This window comes from Perognathus longimembris, chromosome 8 (assembly GCF_023159225.1).
Source record: "Perognathus longimembris pacificus isolate PPM17 chromosome 8, ASM2315922v1, whole genome shotgun sequence".
NCBI lineage: Eukaryota > Metazoa > Chordata > Mammalia > Rodentia > Heteromyidae > Perognathus > Perognathus longimembris.
In genome coordinates this window covers 21,712,682-21,732,517 of record NC_063168.1, presented here as the reverse complement: position 1 = coordinate 21,732,517, position 19,836 = coordinate 21,712,682, and the positions used below count along the sequence as shown (strand labels likewise).

At 38.7% G+C, this 19,836-nt stretch overlaps 1 protein-coding gene across 4 annotated transcripts in view; it reads right to left on the bottom strand.

Moving 5' to 3' along the window:
- Meis1 (Meis homeobox 1) overlaps positions 1 to 19,836 on the bottom strand; it is a 142,293-nt gene that overhangs the window by 49,991 nt on the left and 72,466 nt on the right. For all 4 annotated transcript variants that reach the window (XM_048352629.1, XM_048352631.1, XM_048352630.1 and 1 more), the window contains one exon: positions 12,482 to 12,627. In XM_048352629.1, the coding sequence (XP_048208586.1) occupies positions 12,482 to 12,627 (146 nt within the window). The remainder of the gene's footprint in view (positions 1 to 12,481; positions 12,628 to 19,836) is intronic.

Genomic DNA, 19,836 nt, shown 5'->3' with positions numbered 1-19,836 from the left:
ATCTTCTAAATTCAGACAGCACAAGAAGATAAACAGGATGTTTCAAGCCAGCTCAACTCTTTCTCTTCAACCAAGGGCCTTCTCTTCCCAAATTACCAAGATAATGATGTCAACCCTCTATCTTATTTTGAGTGTGAAACCCTGTTTTTTTTTCTCTCACACCCAAACACACATGAGCTTGCCTCCCTTCTCTTTCTGTCTCCAGTAGTCAACAAACCAATATGACAGCTACATTTAATTTTTTTTAATTTTAAGTAGTTGTACAAAGGAGTTTCCACTCAACAAGTCAGATTATGAGTACCATGCATTTTGATCAAGTCACCCCTTCCATCTGTCTTTACCATCCTTCCCAACATCATTCATCCATTCAAATTATTTCTCTTGATGTTTATAATGAACTTTTCCAAATATGAACAATGGATGTGAAAACAACACTTTATTGTTACCAATAGGCCCCTTTTTGGTTCTCAGAGGCTAATTCCTACTATTTGGAATACTAGAGTAACACTGATACTCTGCCCACTGTGATAGCCAACCTTTGTGACATGTTACTCGTATTAGTTCAAATGTAAAATACAGCATGTGGAGTCCTGGAGATTGAGTGAATTATAGTGCCACATTTGAATGCTATTTTAGATTTTTCCAAAGGCTCTGAGCATCTATGCCTTAATTAAATTTAATTTGGTTTTCCAGGAAGAGTGCTATTGAACATATTCACTTCACCATTCACATCAGCTCAAAATACATCATCTTCATCTCCCAACTACAGCCTTATGAAGATGTTTCCATGCGGGAACATTCCAATCTGATTTATGGTGCTATTGCAACAACTAAGCAACTAATCTTCCAGTATAAATGTACCCACATAAGAGCAACCTAACTGAAACATATAAATTCCACATATACTTAAAAATATTATTGTGTGTAATTTAATATAGCAGAATGTTTCTGAGCCTACCACCTTGCATGCAAAAGCAGTTTTTCAAGCATTAATACTTAAATGGGTCATAGACAGCACATCTGTCATTCTGTCCCGAAGTCTATGAGGCAAAACCAAGACTATGCTGGCCTATTGATTTTTCTAGCATTTGCTTTAATTTACTTAACCATCGAGAAATCCATCAGTACATAAAGGGCAACTGTCCATTACTGCCTCATTTGCAGACATTTCTTCTCCTCGTTTTGGGGGGAGGTCTTTTTTTTTTTTGGTAAATATTTCCCTTAAATTGCTATGTGTTTACAGTGTAAAAAACGAATTAGGAAAGTGCTCGCACCTGTTTCTGTTCAGTAACGGCTGCACTGAGGTATATGTAACATGCTAAAAGATAGAATAAATATCTAGACATTATTACATCTCTGTGCAAAGGGTGGTAAATTAGATCCTAATTACATTAACAGGGACTCTGCCTCTCAGCTTAAATTTTACATGAGCACTCCGAAAAAAAAATCCACAAGCTCTGCTGTGGTTTCTTTATGAGCTGATGATTACAGCTACTTCCTATGCGGTCACTAAATATTCTGTTTACAAATAAATGAAGAAGCTTTGAGCCAACTTGCCAGGGTAATAATCTGTTTCTTTTTTTTTTGTCCCCCCCCTCTTCTTCCTAACAAACCCTTGCCACATATGCATGGCAACAATCAGGAGCCCTGGCTTCATCTAATTACTCCATCACATAATTTCACAAATTGCTTTGTCACTAGGGAGCCAAGTGCAAAACACGCTCACAGTGGGATTTCAGGCAGCAGCTTTCATTTACTACTCATTCCTTGTTAAATTAAACACAAAAACACCAGTTGTGTGAAAGAAGTCAAAAAGAATACTCACAAATGAGCCAGATCCGTAGATCTCTTTTTACCATTTCGCCATTTGCCATTTCAGTTGGCAATAGGCAACTATAACAAGATCCTTTGGCCTCACCAGGTCTTATTTCAATGCTGCTGCTACAATCCCCCATCAGCAAAAAGGCTAAGAAGAAATGGGCTTCCCTAGGAAGTAAACTCCATCTTCTATCAACAGGAAACATGAGTTTATAGAAAGAAAAAAAGAAACTGTGATATTCTCCAGCCCCTCTCTTCTAGTCCCTTTGTGCTGTCTGAAATGCCTGCCCCCAATTCTCACGGAAACACATATATCAGCATAAGAAGAATCTCACTAAGTCTTTTGAAGGTATACACAGCTTGCCTTGTTGCTATGCTGGCCAGAAAGTAGGCACCAAAATTCCAGTAATCTTTAAGAGTTCTCAAATGAAAAGATCAGCAGCCAAGTCTGTGCGGTATTCAGTGCTTCCCTTTTTAAGTATTAATGCTGTGCGTGTTTCTGAAACACATCAAGATAAATGCTCACCCAGGGCAGTGCGGATATGGGTGGAAGGAAAAGGGTGTACAGCTAGTGACATGACTAGAGGGAGTGAACCTGAGGTTACACTCCTGGAAGCTGACATTTTTATATCAACAACTAAACACAGCCACTGGTAATTAAAGGTATTGCTTTGTAGCTCAGGAGCCAATGGGGTCAGGTACCATTTTACATCACAAACCAGTCCGTTATGCATGTAGATTTGCCAGCATTATCTGCACTGGGAGAAGGAGCACATTAGCAGCAGCTGTCTCTCCGCTTTTACACTGAAAATTCTATTCAGACAGACAGGTGGAGTAATTTAAAAGCCAATGTGGTACAATTTCGATGTGACTAATGTCACTGCCTACTAAAATGCCACCATTACCACTGTTTATGGAAACATTACTAGAATTACATTTTATTCATAAGAATTTTAGGATTCTGGCTATTACTAGCTTTAAAATGATCAGACCTTGGTGTCATACCCTAGAGCGGCAGGCTTAATTCTCCAGGGTATAAGCAGCCTTCTCTGCTGAGAAACAACAGTTGGATTGTAGGTTCAAAAGTAATCGGGGCTGCATAAGCAGCTTTCTTCGATCACTATAAAGCAAATTAAAGACATAGTTCTTTGGTGTCTGGCCACATGACAAACTAGAGAGAGAAGAGAGAGAGAGATATCTATATATGTGTATATGTATGTATATATGTATGAATTTTTATATCTCTATAAATATGTGTATGTATGCAAATATATGTATGCACACATATGTATGTGTGTATGTATGTATCTTTAAGAAACTAAATTCTGCCTTAGGAGTTTCCACTAGAATTAGCATAAGGGAAGATTCTTCATTCCCAAAACACTATCAGACATAATAACAGGCATAGGTTGAGATTTCCATATTTCTTTAAGGAAGGAGGAGTAGTTGAAAGGTATTTAAAATCTGAACATTTAACAGTTCAGAAATGGTCAAGATTGTCATGAACTATCAATAGCTAATGTTTTGTTTGTCTATTGGTATAGGCCAATACATCTAGAAAAGAATCCAAAAAGGAAAGGCCTACTGGACCTTTACCAGTAACCAGGGAGGACAGTTTTGTTTGTTTGGTTTTGATTTTGCCTATACCAGGGATTGAACTCAGAGCCTGGGTGCTGTTCTTTACCTTTTTCATTCAAGGCTAGCTTTTTGATAGTTAACTGCAGATGAGTCTCATGAACTTTCCTACTCAAAGGGCTTTGAACCACAATTCTCAACTCTCAGCATCCTGAGTAGCTAGGGTAACAGGCATGAGACACCAGTGCCCCACCATTATGAAATTTTATGGCAAACACTTTGGCTCATACACTTATTTTAAAAATACTAATTAGCTGTGGAATGAGATTATAATGAGACCTTTGCACCCCCACAATGGAATTGGACTGTGTCTATAGGTTGGAGAGGGAACTCAGTAGAAACCGCAAGAAAATACAAGTCAGGTGATCCTGGTTTGAGCTCAGCTAGTTCCTTGATTTTGACCTTGAGAAAATCATCCTGTCTACCTCACGGGATCATTGTCAGATTCATGATTATATGAAAATAGTAAGCTTCAAAGCACCATTGAGATACATACTATAATTTTATTTAGCCTTTTGATCATTTTTTCTTTGGTTGCTAAAGGAACAAAATGATGCAATTTCACAATAGCAGAGCAAAGTAACATTAAGGATGGAGGAGATAATCTTATTTCTTTTGAAAATGAAGTCATTTTTGTAGAGTCCCTCCCCCAGGAAGTTTTCAAACTGGCTTTTCTTTCCATAATAGATAAGAATTATTCCTAAATTTCTGTAAACTACAGTAGGAACGACCTTTGTGATCTTACTTAGGATGAATGTTCATGAGAATAAATGAGCTCTCCTGGCCTCTGGACTTCTCAAGAACTTCTAAGATACCAGATTCTCAGGGTCATTGAGTCAGGACAAATGAGAGCATTTGGAGGCTAGTGGGATGTTAGCAACCAAGTGAATTGAAAAGCAAGTAAAAAAAAAAATGGACTGCAGAATATTAAGGACTAAAAATCAAAGACCCCTATGAAGTTCAAGTTTATACATACTTTCTTTGTGTTTTTTTTTATGAAAACATAAGGCAAGTTGGACATTCCAGTTCAAGTACATACAAAAAAAAGTCTTTATTACAGAATATTTCAAATAATATAGAGCCAAGTCATTGGTATCTCTAATTTGACGTTAACATTTATTAACATCAGGTCATTTCAGGTCTGACCTGTCTTTAGCATTGGCAGCCATGTTCACTGGAATATAATTTGCCCGGTGAAGACATTTTTCAGAGTCTAGATAAGACATAGACAGAAAAATCTTTTAAATGTTAAGGGGAAAAAACTCCTAACATAACCCTTCCACTGCATTTTTGAACCCAGGAACTTCCCAGTGGCCCAGCAAGACACAGGTGTCCTATCTGAATTCTTGAGAGCCTGCAGTGAGCATCAAGCCCACTAAACGTGTGCACCTCACGAAGTTCAGGGCTCTGCAAACAGAAGGTCAAGCAATACCAAAACACCAGAACCCTGGCTCCTGTAGTCATTGTGACATGAAGCTATACAATCAGTCACCACTGCTACCTTAGAGAACCAATAAAAAAATTTTTGCAGCCTCGTGGTAATCTGTGTACTACAAGTAAGCATTGGTCAGGGTTTTGTGCCCTGAGCAATATAATCTGTTTTAGAGGTCAATTATTTCATGGTCCTCTGGCATGGATTGACATAAGCAGAAATAGAAAAAAAAATAGAGCCATAATATCTTATTTAGGGGATTAAAAATAAAATAGATCTGTTTTCCTCAGTAGGATGGATTTATAAAGTTTTGTTATACAGAACAATGCTTAGATGCCAGTATATAAGAACACCCACACATACACAGTCATATTCACACTGAAGACTGAGATAGGATGGGATGTTAGCCCCCACTCGCTATTAGTTCTGTTGATAAAACAAACACAAAAGAAAACACTAAATTTTTACTTTACTTTAAGTAAAATCATCAGATTCTTCTAAGGGTATGATGCCAAAGATTTATTTTTCCATCCTTTTTTCTTCATTATTTGTAGCCCCCTGCCCTCATTTCAATGTCACACAGGTTTTGGTTTATCAACGTCTCCTGCCATCTTCAAGGAAACAGGAAGGAGACCCACCACTCTGAATCCCAAGGTCATGCTCTGTAACAGAGAAGATGGCAGAATACCACCAAAATGGCAGACATGGACTAAACTGCCATCTTTCCAATGGCATGCTTAAGATACTTGCTCTCTTTCTCTATCTTTTTCTATCATCTTTACAAATATAAATATATGTGTATACAAATATGATTATGTATGCAAACTCATCTTATTTTTTTCCCTCAGTGAAACCTTCATTCCTCAAACAAAACAGCTTCTTGGAATCTTTTCCTTCCTTCCTTCCCTCCTTCCCTCCCACCCTCTTTCCCTCCCACGCTCCCTCCCTCCCTGCTTTCCTCCCTTACTCCTTCCCTTCCTTTCTCTCCTTTCCTTCCTTCTTCCTTTTTTCTTTCTTTCATTTTCTCTGCTTGTCTCAAACAGGATTTTAATTTATCTAAGCTGTCCAGGCTGACCTTGAACTCTTCAATTCTCCTGCCTCTGTGTCCCAAGTGCTGGGATGACAGCTGCGTGCCACTACCCCATTTCTAAGGGTCTTAAACATGAAGAAATAAAATGATTCATCTAATACAAAATTCCTAAAGTTGGCTTAAGTTAGCTTTTAAAAAAAAACATAGCTACACACAAACATATATCCCATTTTTATCAGAATGATAAACTGAGGATGAGCAGTTGCATATTCATTCACCAATTCAGTATATTATCCTGGCAAACATATTGTCACTAATTGGAATAAAAAGAACACATGATGTTGATATATGCTTTGAAGTATAAATGGCTGGCCAGTGTTCAAACAATCATGTGCAAAGGAACCATCAACCTAATAAATCCTGCTTATGTGGCCACTTTTGTTTTGAACTTAATCTTTTATTTAATTAATCCAATTAAGAGGCAATCAGAGGGGCCAGGGCTGTAGCTCAGTGGTAGAGCACTTGCCTAATGGCCCTAGTTCCTAGTGCAAAAACAACAATTAAAAAGAAAACAATATATCAAGAAACCTGATTGTATGTTTTTTCATAGCTTTGGAAACAGAAGGAACATTTTTATAATAATTGCCAGCCAGACTCTACAAAAGTTCCATAGAAAAGCACTAACCACCAATGAAGTTAATAAACATGTAATTTGACTGAGCACAAGAATCACAATCACAACCAGAAATTAACTTAGAGCCCCTACCAGAACCCTTTTGTTTGAGTACTATGTACCAGGATCAATGGGCAATTTTAAAGTTGGACTTTTGTTTTTACTTTCGATTGTTTTCCCCCCCTGTCTGCCTCTACTTCAACGGATGGTAATTACCCCAGGTCAGAGGTGCATAGCCAGGAGTGGGGAAGAAAGGTTGGACCAATGGGAAGGATGAGGGGAGGGATGGGAGAGAGCTTTGCCAGGTCACTAATGGCCTCTGGGGCAACAACTTGGAGAACAGGCTGATGCTTTCTCCTTTGATCTTCTAATTCACAATAATCATTAGTATTAACTCTGATTCTTCTGGGTGAAGAATTCCAGCTGTAGCCTTTTCAGTTTACCTGACCTAAGAAAATTCATCACCCATTCCATTAGGATTTCAATAACTAGCTAAGAAAAAGAAGGCAGTTGCCCCAGAATCTGGAAGCCACCCGCATCATGATTAGTTTGTAGGGCATATCATAGAAGAATTAGAGCATTCCCATATTCCTTCAAGTAAATAAGATAATACATTCCATTTCTCCCCTAAAATAGATGATTCCCACTTGAATGAGAAATAACCAGAGTCCTGGTACAATCAGAGTTGAAATATACTGTCTTCAAAGTAGCAGATATCATTTAAGATTAAGAGGGGTTTATTTAGTTTTTTTGTTTTTCAATTCAAGCCTGAGTTACTTTCAGCAAAATATAGCTTTGGTCAGAGGAGATGGTAAGTGACAATTATTTATAAGACGAAGAAAATAACTACAAAGATATTCTTCTTACATGTTGAAGAGCTCATATAAAATGTGGTACATGGACATCTGAAAGGAAAACAATTTCCTCCTTCATATAAATTCCCAACTATTTTAATTTACTAGTATGTTTGCAGGGTACACGAAGTAAAGAAGGAAGCAATGTTACCTGCCAAGTTAGGGATGTAATTGAGTGGTAGAGTGCCTACCTAGCTTACAGGAGGAAGCCATGGGTTAGGTGCCCAGAACTATGACACCACCAGGACAACAACAAAAGAATTCCTGCTATGTCTTAAAACCACTTCCCTTGGCCCAGACACATGAAATTGAAGGTGGATTAAGTCTAGTCTTTAAAAGGGATTGTCTTTCTCAAAAGCTTTGTATTACCCTAGCTGGTATTTCAGGCAAGAATTCATCCATTTATCTAGTTGATCTTTCCCCACCCCATTCCTCTCAAGAGTGTCCCACTGCTTTCAGAACAGGTAGCTGAAGAACAGAAGCAATCCACAAGAAGAAAACACCACCTACTGTCAATACCTGTGGCTACCTACAGGTCCTTCTGTCTTTTGACCTGTCACTCACCTTGATCAACAAAATGGATTACCTGACTATCAATTAGGAGTACCTTTCAATGCAACAACATACTATAAGATTGACTGTAATTGTTCTAAACTTGCAAGCAGAGATATGTCTCCAACAAATCCTGTTACCAAAAGTAAAACCAATGAAGCAACATCTGTCTCTTCTAGAGCATTCAATTCCCAATTCAATTCCATTTACTCCATCCTTAGAGTGGCAGACCCGCAGGGCGCTTTTCATCTAATAGTGTTTCTATGGAAACGCCGTTCTCAGCCTGGAAGATTCTCCAACTCCTCATATTGGTATTATCCATAAAAAGGGGAAAGTCCAATAAATCAGAAATTTCTGACATAAATTTGGCCACATGCATACAAAAACATTTTCTAGGCTAGAAGTTCACACACATAAAATGACGAAATTAAAAAAAAAAGCATACAGCAAATATCTGATTTAGAAATGAAGTTTGTCTCCATTGTAAAGTCTAATCCAAGTTACAGTATCAGTAAAAAGATGTAGGGTCATAATGTGAATAAAAAATCAGTTCACCTTAGGGATCATCTCTCCCAGTGAAACTACAGGATCACTACTTTAGTGGTCAGTGTCAGATAGTGACCCTGGAATGCTCTTTTCAGCAAAATCTGCAAGCATTTATTTCCAATATTTCCATTCTCCCTAACTTTCAGGGTACCTGGGACACAGCCATTCTATACAGGAAAATACAGTCACTGCATATTTTAAATCAGAACCACATTAACTGCTTTGCTATTTAGATTATATTTAAAACTGAAATATGATAGTATAAGCAAACAAGAAGAAAAAAGAGCCTTGAATTTAACCTTGAACATTATATATGTTACTTTTCCTCATTTTCAGGAGGCCCTTGGATATATACCCTTTATAATACAAGGCAATAGAAGAATTGGTAATCTTCAAAATGCATCTAGCTTAAGCATTATGACATCGGAGGCTGTTTAATGTTGTAAAAATGTCCAAAATCCTCATAAAGGCAAATTTTTTTAAAAAAACACTCTGATATGACATTAGTCAAACTGTCTGTGACTCACAGACAAATATTAAGTACTTAGTAATTGTTTGCAATAATTAATCTTCAGAAAAATGCAAGCATTGCTATTAATACTTGCTCTTATTTCCTTTCTAATTTGCTCTTATTATCTAAATCATGTCAGTCATTCTTTTCAATTGTAGGCAACCGTTTCACTTAAGAAACCTTTTCTACTTATCAAGACCGGCAATTTCTCTGCTAAATCTAAACTGGGAAATTTACCACACAGAAATTTCCTTTTACTCCATAATCACCAAAGTTTAAAACTTGTTTCCTTTTCTTTTATTATTTTCATTATACAAGAGGTCTGTGCAGTTCAGCCTGCTAGAGACTAAGCCAAGAATGAGCCTTTAGTTCTCTCTTTGGAGTAGTAAAATGTGCTACTGATTAAATCTACCTGGGGAAATCTTCAGGGTAGTGCTTTTTTTCTTCTTCTTCTTCTTCTTCTTCTTTTTCTCATGCAGCCTGGGTTGGAAGCCCAGAACAGTTTTTATTCACATCCTATTTTACTCCTCAGACACACTAATGCTTGAAAGGCCTTTTAAGAGCAGAATTTTTTTTTAATGAGAAGAGTGATCCATTTATTTTCAAAAGCCAAAAAAAAAAAATAGCAATTTGCTTTCAATAAGGTGTATGAGACTTTGTGCCACTGGGCATTTAAAAAAAAATCCACTTACAATGAATGGTTATTGCTATTGTTTTAATTAGCCAGAGTTTCAATTGCTCTTTTATAACAAGCAAGATTTGGAAAGGATTTTCTAAATAAATTGCATTAATAACATAGCAACAATGTGATCATTTAAAATTTGTACATAGACTTCCTAATGAAATATGAGTCCCTGAAGAACCTCTCAGACCCTGAAATAAAGTTACTAAAGGACCATATCAATAGTTACACTTGGAAAAACTCCCTTTAAAACTGACATTGTTTTCTTCTTTTCATAGAGTTTATTGGAATAAGCTTCTGTTCATAAATACATCTGAGCAGTTCAAGTGTTCCTTCAAAAAGAATAACAACAAGGAGAAGGGTGTTCCTTGTAAATGGAAACATATTTGTTTCTTAGCATTAGAGAAGAGAAAGAATCTTTCTCATTGAGGGAAAATCTTCATGTCTCTTCTTTTTGCTCTTTAAACGATGTTATGAGAGTGATTAGCTTTTTAGTGACTATTATCATTACTTGGTATTTCTGAATGAGCAGATGGTATTTGAATGGATGCGGGAGTTGGAAATACTCAGTGCAAACCACAGGGTGACTTGGATAAACATCATAGAGAGCCAGAGAGACAGGAAGAAGCACTTTCCCTTTCAGAATAGTGACACAAGTCAGGAGAGACCCTACAACCAAAGGTAGTTCACAGTGATTTCTACTACAATTGCCCAAGTAATCCACAGCTCGCATAAGCATTGCAATGCAGGAAAACCACACTTATTATAAGAAAGGATATCTTTTGTTTTGGGTTTATTTTTATAAAAAAGTACTATAGCTTTCTTGAGGTTCTTCACAAAGATATGGCCAGGAAAATCTGGCAGATGAATAAAATACCTTGCTTCTGTCTCCCCGATTCTGTCTAAACAATCATTTGATTCTGTTTTATTCAGGGACACCTCAGCTTCAAGTCAAGCTAAAGATAATCTGTTTGCTGTTCCTATTAGGGTAAAAAAGTAGAAATTGTTTGGTTGAGAGTTCAGTACTGGCCTGCCTCTTCCTCCTCACTCCAAAGCAGGTCAGCTGGTTAGTTCTGATGCTGGAGCTATCAGCACCCTTACATGAGCACCTTTGAATAATTGTCACTTTTTCTCTAGAAGTCATACTTATTTTACAACCTATGGTCCAGGCACCCTAGGCCTCTTTTCCTCTGTTTCAGTAGTGATTGCTTTTCCTCAACAGGAAACTGACACCAGGCAGATCTCAGAACATCTACCTACATGCAACAAGTATCCAGTAAGGAATGGTACTTGCATCAGACTTGAGGGAAACCAAAGACAATGTCAAAATCCTAACAGCTAAAACAGCCTGAATCTTCAATTCATTTGCAGTATTAACCAACTTCTAAAGGATAAATAAAAATGATCAGTACCATCTAGGGAGTGTTTGGAATCATGGTAAGAAGAAAAAGGATGAAATAATTATTGTTTGTGCATTTCCTATTAGGGTTTAATTTTATTCCCCAAGACTAGAAAATATGGATACTTTATTCTCTAAGTGTGGTTGGAGACACAGTCTCTATCCAGAGGATCTGAATCCAAGGCCTTCGGATAACCCCTGAGATTATCTTCTCTGTACCAGGCCAACTCACTGAGGAAGAGGGCTTGAAAAGTACAGAAGGGGTGAGAGCCATCAGTCTTCAGACATGGTTTTGACAATGTACAGTTAACCTTGATATTTAAGGGGTAAATGACTCCAGGAAGAAAATCTACACTAAAAATAGTAGCATAAAAGATTTGCCCTGATATGAAAAAAAAGTCAAACGAATTTTTAACATCCAATTTATCTGTGTAGTACAATCCATCTAAATCCATTCCTTTTGCCCTAGTCAACAATTTTGCTGATGTTTTAAATATTATTTTACCCATAAATTTTGATGTTGGCTTCATCTCCTTAGATATCATTTAATCCATATGCACTTATAAAAATATCCACCAAAATATTATGATTATAAATATTTTGAACATGAAATTCATTCAGAACAATAACCAAACAAAACAAATTCCCTGATGGCCTAAAGCCCCACATCTCCAGTTTCTCACATCTCCAGAAGAATTCCTGCAGTGAAAACAGCAATACTCACACAGACAATATAAACTGTGACTCTGCTTGAAAAGACACAGGGGACTACACAGGAAGTGCTGACTGTATATTGCTGTTTTCCTTTACAGTTCTGAATGCAGGGACAACTTTCACTGGGGAGTTCTGACTCATGAATGTTTTGTAATGGAAGCTGGTGTATTCATGCCACTTAACAGCAAATTATGTGATTTTCTAGCCATTGCAACATGATTTAAATTTCTGTGGACCATCCACCATAAAGGTTCACTAGGGCATTGACTATAGCTATTTTCTGTCTCTCTGGGGTGGGCCTCTCTTCATAGGAGGATCTAGCTCTAAGGACTTTACAATTACACTTAGAAAAGCAACATCATTCACATTTCACACTTAGAATCACCAGTACATATAAGCTCCTAAATCTTAAAACTTATGAAAGTTCACCAAGTTGCAATAATGAATTTCAAATGGAATTCCTCATTCAGGGTTATAAATACCTAGGAAACAGCACTAACACTTCGGCAAAAGCTGTGGGAACACAGTGATTTATGAAATACTCCAAGTCCAGAGGGATCATTATTTTTTTTCCTCTATCAAAACTGGTTCATCGCCCATATTTAGTTTACATATGTCATTTAGAATCCACTTACTGTTAGATGCTGGAACAGCCACGCCCTCATGATATTTGTGGCTACTTTGGGAAAGATGCCACGCTTTTTGTGACGCTTTTTGTCCTTATCAGGGTCATCATCGTCACCTGTGCTGGGGGAAGCTACACTGTTGTCCAAGCCATCACCTGCAAACATAGTGAATCAAATTTTGACTGATGCTACCTTGACATGCTTTATTCAAATAGAATGCCTCTGGATATAAACAAAACCAAAAGAGCAATTTAAAAGATTAATCGTTTCTTTGGTACTTTTTCTTTTCTTTGTTTTTATTTTCAAGACAGAGAAAGAACAAGGCCTAGGCTCAAAAAGTCATCAGGTCTAAAGAGCTTCTACCAAAGAACAGTGCTAGACGTCAAAGGGAAGGGAGGGGAAAACACAGCCAATCTCTTTAGTGGCTTTGTTGCCATGGTAATTACTCTGTATGTATGAGTTATGGGATGTGTACCTCTAATTGGGGAGTTAAGTATGGTGGCAGTCATTTACTGATGTTGCAGTCACTGCCTGGATATTTCAAATCCACATACAGTCGTTGATGACAACTTGTTTGTTTTATTTTAATATCAACTATTTCCACCAATGGTCTATCTTAAGACTAAAGAAGGATTAGATAGGCAAGCCAACATATAAGCAGTTTGTCAAAGGCATACTTCAAGTAAAATGCAATTTTTGATAGTAGGAAGAATATCAGGCGTAGTAAGGGTAAACCCTGTGGCATAATTCTTTAACTCGAAAACAACTGCCATTTAAATGAAAGAAAGCAATTTTAAAATGAACAGTAAGTTAGAATTGATGAGATTAATAATCCAAGTGGGTTCTAAAATGTCTTCTAGATTTTAATTTTTCTTATGGAAAGTTAGCTAGTAACGTATTCCTCTACATTGGATCCTATTTTTTTCTACTGATTTTGTTATAAGATTTAAATTATTAAGATATTTCAGCTCTATGACACAATAAAATTTAAAATATAGTATTCCTTTTACCATGCCACTTTCAATAAGAAAAAAAGTGAAATTTCTGCCCATATTATTGCAGTATCCAAAATAAGGAGGCATATATTTTTGTCTTGACACCGAAGTCAAACTAATGCAACAGACTAGTTTCACCATTAATAAGTAGTTAAGCTCTAGTAAACATCGTCTTCCAGCAGCTACCTGGGCCCCTTCTATTAGAGGAAGACTAGACAGCAACAGGTTAAGGCCCAGAAAGAATAGGCACGGCAGCCAGGCTTGGAAATGTGATAGCTATATACCACAGAGCACATTCACCTGGTTAAACATGCCATTGGAGAACAGTCTACATGCCCTAAAGAGCCTAAAACTTTGGTAAGACAAGTCTTCTGGTGACTACACATTGGAGCTAACCTCAGACTCATCTGCATGGTTTCATGAACTTCTCTACTTCCCATTCCTACCTTTAAGGTCCTACCTACAAAAGAATGCTCCATTTTGATTTCAGTGTTCCAGTCTAACCTAGAGTAGTTATTATGCTTATCAGCTCCTGGAGAAGCTACCTCATCCCCTCCAAAAAAATAAGAAAAACAAACCCCTCAATATGTTCTCACACTATTTTTGACTCTGTTGGATTGAGCCAAAGTCAAAAACCTTCGCAGTTTGAGGAACAGACTAATTTCAACATTTTTATTATTGTTACAGCAAAGACATGGGTATAAAATTGTGCAGAACTTCTCTGAGATTAAATTTTATTCATTTAAAATCCATAAGTTTATTTTATTTAAAATCCATACATGTTGAGAAAGTTCCCCCAGAATCATAGCCTGGGTTCTCACTGGAAAAGTTCACCAAGACACCACTCCCCCAAACCCAACTTCAAAGCCATCATCCATCCTATCAAGTCCAATGTTTCCTGACTAGCTCAAGGTCATGTGACTGGACAAGGAGGTGTTGAGCTCTGATACCCACATCCTCAAATCAATTGTCTATCACCCTACACAATTCTTTATTTGCATAACCGAGTGCTTTATGAGAAGTCTCTTTGGATTTGCCTAATACGTTCTTTTTTTTTTTTTTTTTTTTTTTTTTTTTTTGCCCAGTCCTGGGCCTTGGACTCAGGGCCTGAGCACTGTCCCTGGCTTCTTCTTGCTCAAGGCTAGCACTCTGCCACTTGAGCCACAGCGCCACTTCTGGCCGTTTTCTGTATATGTGGTGCTGGGGAATTGAACCCAGGGCCTCATGTATAGGAGACAAGCACTCTTGCCACTAGGCCATACCCCCAGCCCCTACCTAATACGTTCTTTGAAAGTCCAGTACTTAAAGAGGCTTTTTATACAGAGAAGCAATTCACCATATAAAATAACAATTCATTAAAGAAACATGAGAAAAGAAAATAACTCTACCACATTTAAAATTTCAATGGGCCAATCCACTCTCAATATGCACGAGGTAACCAAAGGAAAGAAACATATTACGGAATCATTGATTAAAAATGAAAAGCATCAAACCTAACAATACTGTACCCCCCCCAACCCACCTCTCCAGGATTGTTTTCCACCTTAAAAAATAAAATATAAATAGCCTTTTTAACCACCTCAAACCCCTTCAGATTAATTTAGCAAGCAATGCCTAGTGCCAGCCTAAAAGAGAATTCATTGATAATTTATGGAAATATCTACTGTAATCCAGTGGAGATGACTTTTTTTTTTCAGCTTTGTGCATCAATAGATAATCAAGGCCTTAAAGCAGCCTTAGCTTCCCATTACCTCAGGCAAAAGAATTCCTGAAAGCCTGCCTTGAGGGCACCTGAATTATATACTCCATTAGGAGAGGAAGGCTTTCTGCATTCCATGTGTAACACTCGCCAGAACCTTTCCTGTTTATTTCTGCTGTATGAAAGCAGAAGCATTAGGAACAGAATTTTTTAAGTGAAGACTTATGTAGATACAATGGAGAAACCCTTCGAGCAGGAGCCAGATCACCCTTTTCGGTCCCTGGCAGTGACCTCTTCGGAATAAAAGGTTTCCATTACATCATTAGCTCAAGCCAAAAACAGCCTTGGCTTAATGCACAGTTTGTTCTTCCTACTGTTTTTAGGCAAATACAGCTACTTTACTCCCATCTGGGAGGGAAATGACACTGCTGGGTTGTAATCTAAGACAAGATTTTCATTGGAAGCAAATGCTTTCAATCCAGTGTAAATACTGGTGCATGTTCAGAGAAGACTAAAACAATAAACCCTGCGCCTTGCCGACACAGTGAGGGAAATGGAGAAGATGGGGAAGGAGAAGAGCATAATAAAACAGACGATTCTAAAAGCAAACACTTTCATAGATTTTAATAAATTGTTTAACCTCTTCCACTTTCGAAAATTGAAAATTGATCTCAGAACGTCTGGACCTGAGAGGAGAGACTAAATGGTCAATTGTACCTTTAACATTTCCATTCCCTCTGCAATTTGATACAGTTACCCCTCTATGCGGTCTCCCGAGGGTTTATTTCCTTTAAAAATTTTTCTTTATTCTTATTATTTTCCTTAAGATCACTACACAAACTTGGTGGACCGCCGGCCAAGCACACAGCAGCAGGCAGCCGCTCTGAAGCACATTTGTAAAATGTCAGCAGTGACTTCATTCCTGGAGCTGACTTCTCCTGCCGCCAAATGAAGGCAAACTGAAAAGGTGGAAATAATCATAAAAATGATGCTAGTCCATAAACAAGCTTACAGCCTCATTAGGATAGCAGTAGGCTCCAGTGGGTGATTTATGCTGGTTTTGCTGATGCTATGAGGAAATGCCATAGGGCGACTTTAGCCAACTGCTAATGGTTTCTGACAGCTTCTTAGCAACTAGTGCAAGCAACGTTGTGGCGTTTGCTAGTGACAGAAACCGAAAATGTCATATCATCTGCCCATGTGTCATGAAGTCCGTGTGGCAATTAACTAGTAGGCCAGTGACTGAGGGGCCAGAGGCTCCTGAAAATGGCCTTTGGCTATGCAGAGGGAGTGTTGGGTAGGTACCATGTGCTCAAGGCTCCACACAAGCAATATACGAATGCAGAAATCCACTCCCTGCAACTTCCTAGGTTCTGATGAGACCCAGCTAACACAAATCTCCTCCTTCAACTGACTGATGTGACTCTCCAGACTCCTGTCTCTCTCTGAGTACAGGGCCCAGTACTCTAGATCCGCTCTGCTTTGCTATGACCATCCCAAATGGTTCCTAATTGGCCATCCCTGGTTCTGTGCTTGTAGACGCTGGATTCCATGGTGCTGTTCTTTCTCTGCTCCCTTACAAATTATTCTAAAAGGACTTAAGCTCACTGAAGCGGACTCGTTGCCTGTCAGATTTCAAGGAGCAAAAGGAACTCTGTACAGCAACAAAACATTTTTTTTAAATAAAAAAAAACAACACACCAGGCTTCTAACAAGCCAGACAGAGGAGAATCTTGGCCACACTTTCCAGTTTCCGAGCTATCAAAACCACGCACCATATGTCAAACTGTCAAGCATTTCAGTGTGGGCCATTTGCCCTTTCAAATAATATTTAAGAATTGTTTTTACAAAATTTTATAGGCCATGGTCTAGTGAAAGAGGCAACCAACAAAGAAAGGAATTTGTACTACAATTCGTCTATGGACAATTTCTTGTGAGACCTGGGCTTGTCCCCACGGAGCAAGGCAGGTGACCTGTGGCAGCTCCCAGGCTGTCAGAGAGCTCAGATTTCAAACACACTCAACTCAAACACCCTGAGTCGCCTATTTAAGCATGCCCGGGCATTTAGACTGTGCTATCTCTTGCCTTTCAAGGCGGGATAAAGCGGCATTTATCGTATTCAGGCCATTCAATGGGTCAGACTGACCGTGTCAGCAGGGGCTCCTCTCTGGCAGGTCAAAGCTTGGCTCCCATTTTTCTCTTGCTAACTCCCTCTTTCCCCACAGGCCTGCCATTCCCCCAAAAACCTAGTCTGGAGTGAGGAAAAAAAAAAAAAAAAAACAGAGCCTCTAAGATTTACATCACAACTAATCGGAACTCCCAGGGTCTGTGGGCCAATGAGCTGTTGGTCACAGGGCCTCTGTATCTCACAGGCAAAACTCCTAATTGGGGAAATGAACTTTAAACTACCAGAGCAAATGAATGTGCAAGGTTGGGGACCCTCTTGTTTTACTAGAAACGAAGCTGGAAGCCATTGAAGATTCAGGACCATTTTCATTTACAATTTTGAATTGGGACTCCTAGTTTGAGGTTGTACCTTGTCTTTAACGACTGTTTTTCTCCTTATGACATTGTTTCATAGTGTATTGCCAGGCCCCAGTGGCTCATAATGGTAACTCCTAGCTACTCAAGAAGCTGAGATCTGAGAATCAAGGTTTAAATCCATCCAGGGCAGAAAAGTCTACAGACTCTCATCTCCAGTTAACCAGTTAAAATGCCAGAAGTAGAGTGTGGCTCAAGTGGTACAGCATCAGCCTTGAGTAAAAAAATCCAAGTATGAGTGTAAAACCCTAAGTTCAAGTCCCATTACTGGCGCGCGCGCACACACACACACACACACACGTATTTGTCCCCAAAAGTATGTAGAGTCATGAACCAATACCATTGATAACTGTATCATCTTGAGCATCGTTCAAATGATCAATTCAAAAGCATGCGTAAGTATGTGTAGCTAAGGTGGTAAGTTGGCTCAATTTTCGTGCAGATAGGTATACAAAAGCATAGCATCAGGATTTCCTTTTGTTGTATGTTTTCTCCTACAATGAGGAAATATGGCATTTCTCCCCATAAGCAATGTGTAAGTCATTCCAGTGTAGTCACTTCTAGTGGCGGTGGAGCAAACACCTCATCAGTATGGAAACCTTGGGTTTCTCTGGTAGTGTTCTGAGTGTGCCTGATGTCCAACAGTGTTAGGAAAAATGTCAAAACCGACCCCAAACCCACCTCTCCAAATCCCAGTGGTGTCTAGTTAGCCAGAAGTCAGGTGGGATAATGTTTCCGTGTTATGTTAAGAGGATAAATGGTAAGATTTATAGGCCTCCCTTCCTAGAGAACCAGCTAAAACACTTCAGAGGTCTTAAGGAGGTGTTTTGTCTTCATTTAGAATGCATAAGATCTGCCAGAATCATTTTTCTAAAGCACATATCTGATCCTATCACCCTGGCACTTAAAGGCTTTCTGGGGCTCCCCTTTGCCTTCAGGATAAAGGTCATAGTTTGTACTATGGCATGAAAGGCTTTTCATGATCTCTCTCCTGGGTGGGATTCCAGACTAACTTTAGCCATGTCTACCAAGTACCCACACGCTCACCACCTCACCCTCTGTCCTCTGCCTGCTGAAAGTTTTTCCACATACCCGCATGTTCTCAGACCCTCGTGTTTCCTTGTGCTAGTCTTTTCCTGGCAGCAGATTCCCCTTGATTTCCCTAGCCGTTGTGGCCTAGCTCAACTGCCATCTCCCAAAAGAAGATTTGCTGATCACTGGCTAATTTGTTGACAGCCACTACCATTCTAACCCAACCATGGATGTTTTTTTTCTTTCTGACATTTCTTCATCTTGCATACACCACTAGCCTCTGGACATGCACCCCTGACGTGACTACAGAATATCTGGTAGGGCAGTGCAAAGGGTACAACTTGTCCCTGCATTATTAAATGAAAAATTATCCTGCACCAAGAACAAGTGAGGAGGTTAGGTGTCATTGGCCCACATCTGTAATTCTAACTAGTCAGGAGGCTGATATCTGAGCATCATAGTTCAAAGTCAGCCCAGGCAGGAAAGTCTGTGAGACTTTTTATGTCCAATTAACTACCAAAAAAGTTGCAAGTGGAGCTGTGGTTCAACTGGTAGAGCACTAGCCTTGAGCAACGAAAGCACAGGGACAGTGCCCAGGCTCTGTGTTCAAGCCCCAGGAACCACACAAATTGAATGGGGAAAAAAAAAATAGGCCAGAAGTTAAGGTAACATACTGCTTCATAAAGCTTCATCACCCTCCACAGATGGACCACTACTTCCTGCAATTGTCACTGAAAAGTATTTGCCTAACCAAAAAGATTTTGCTGTTTGTACATTTTCCCTGAGTTCAACTATTTTTTAAAGCTATTTATTTCCTTCTGCATTTTTCCCAGCAAATTAATTGTATTCATTTCTTTATACATTTCCCAGTCATAACTTAGCAAAGAAATTCTATTGTTTCTAAAGACACTTTCTTCCTGAGCTCAAACCCAGCCACATTTTACACATCTGGCAGAAATACGAAACCCTTAGGACTCTGGATGTCCTTGGTTTTTCCAGGTATTTGTACAAGCCTTTCTTACAGCATTCCTGCACAGCTGTTTCAGAAGTTTTCCAGCAACAAGTTAGCTAAGGACCTTTACTATCTGATCCCGTGG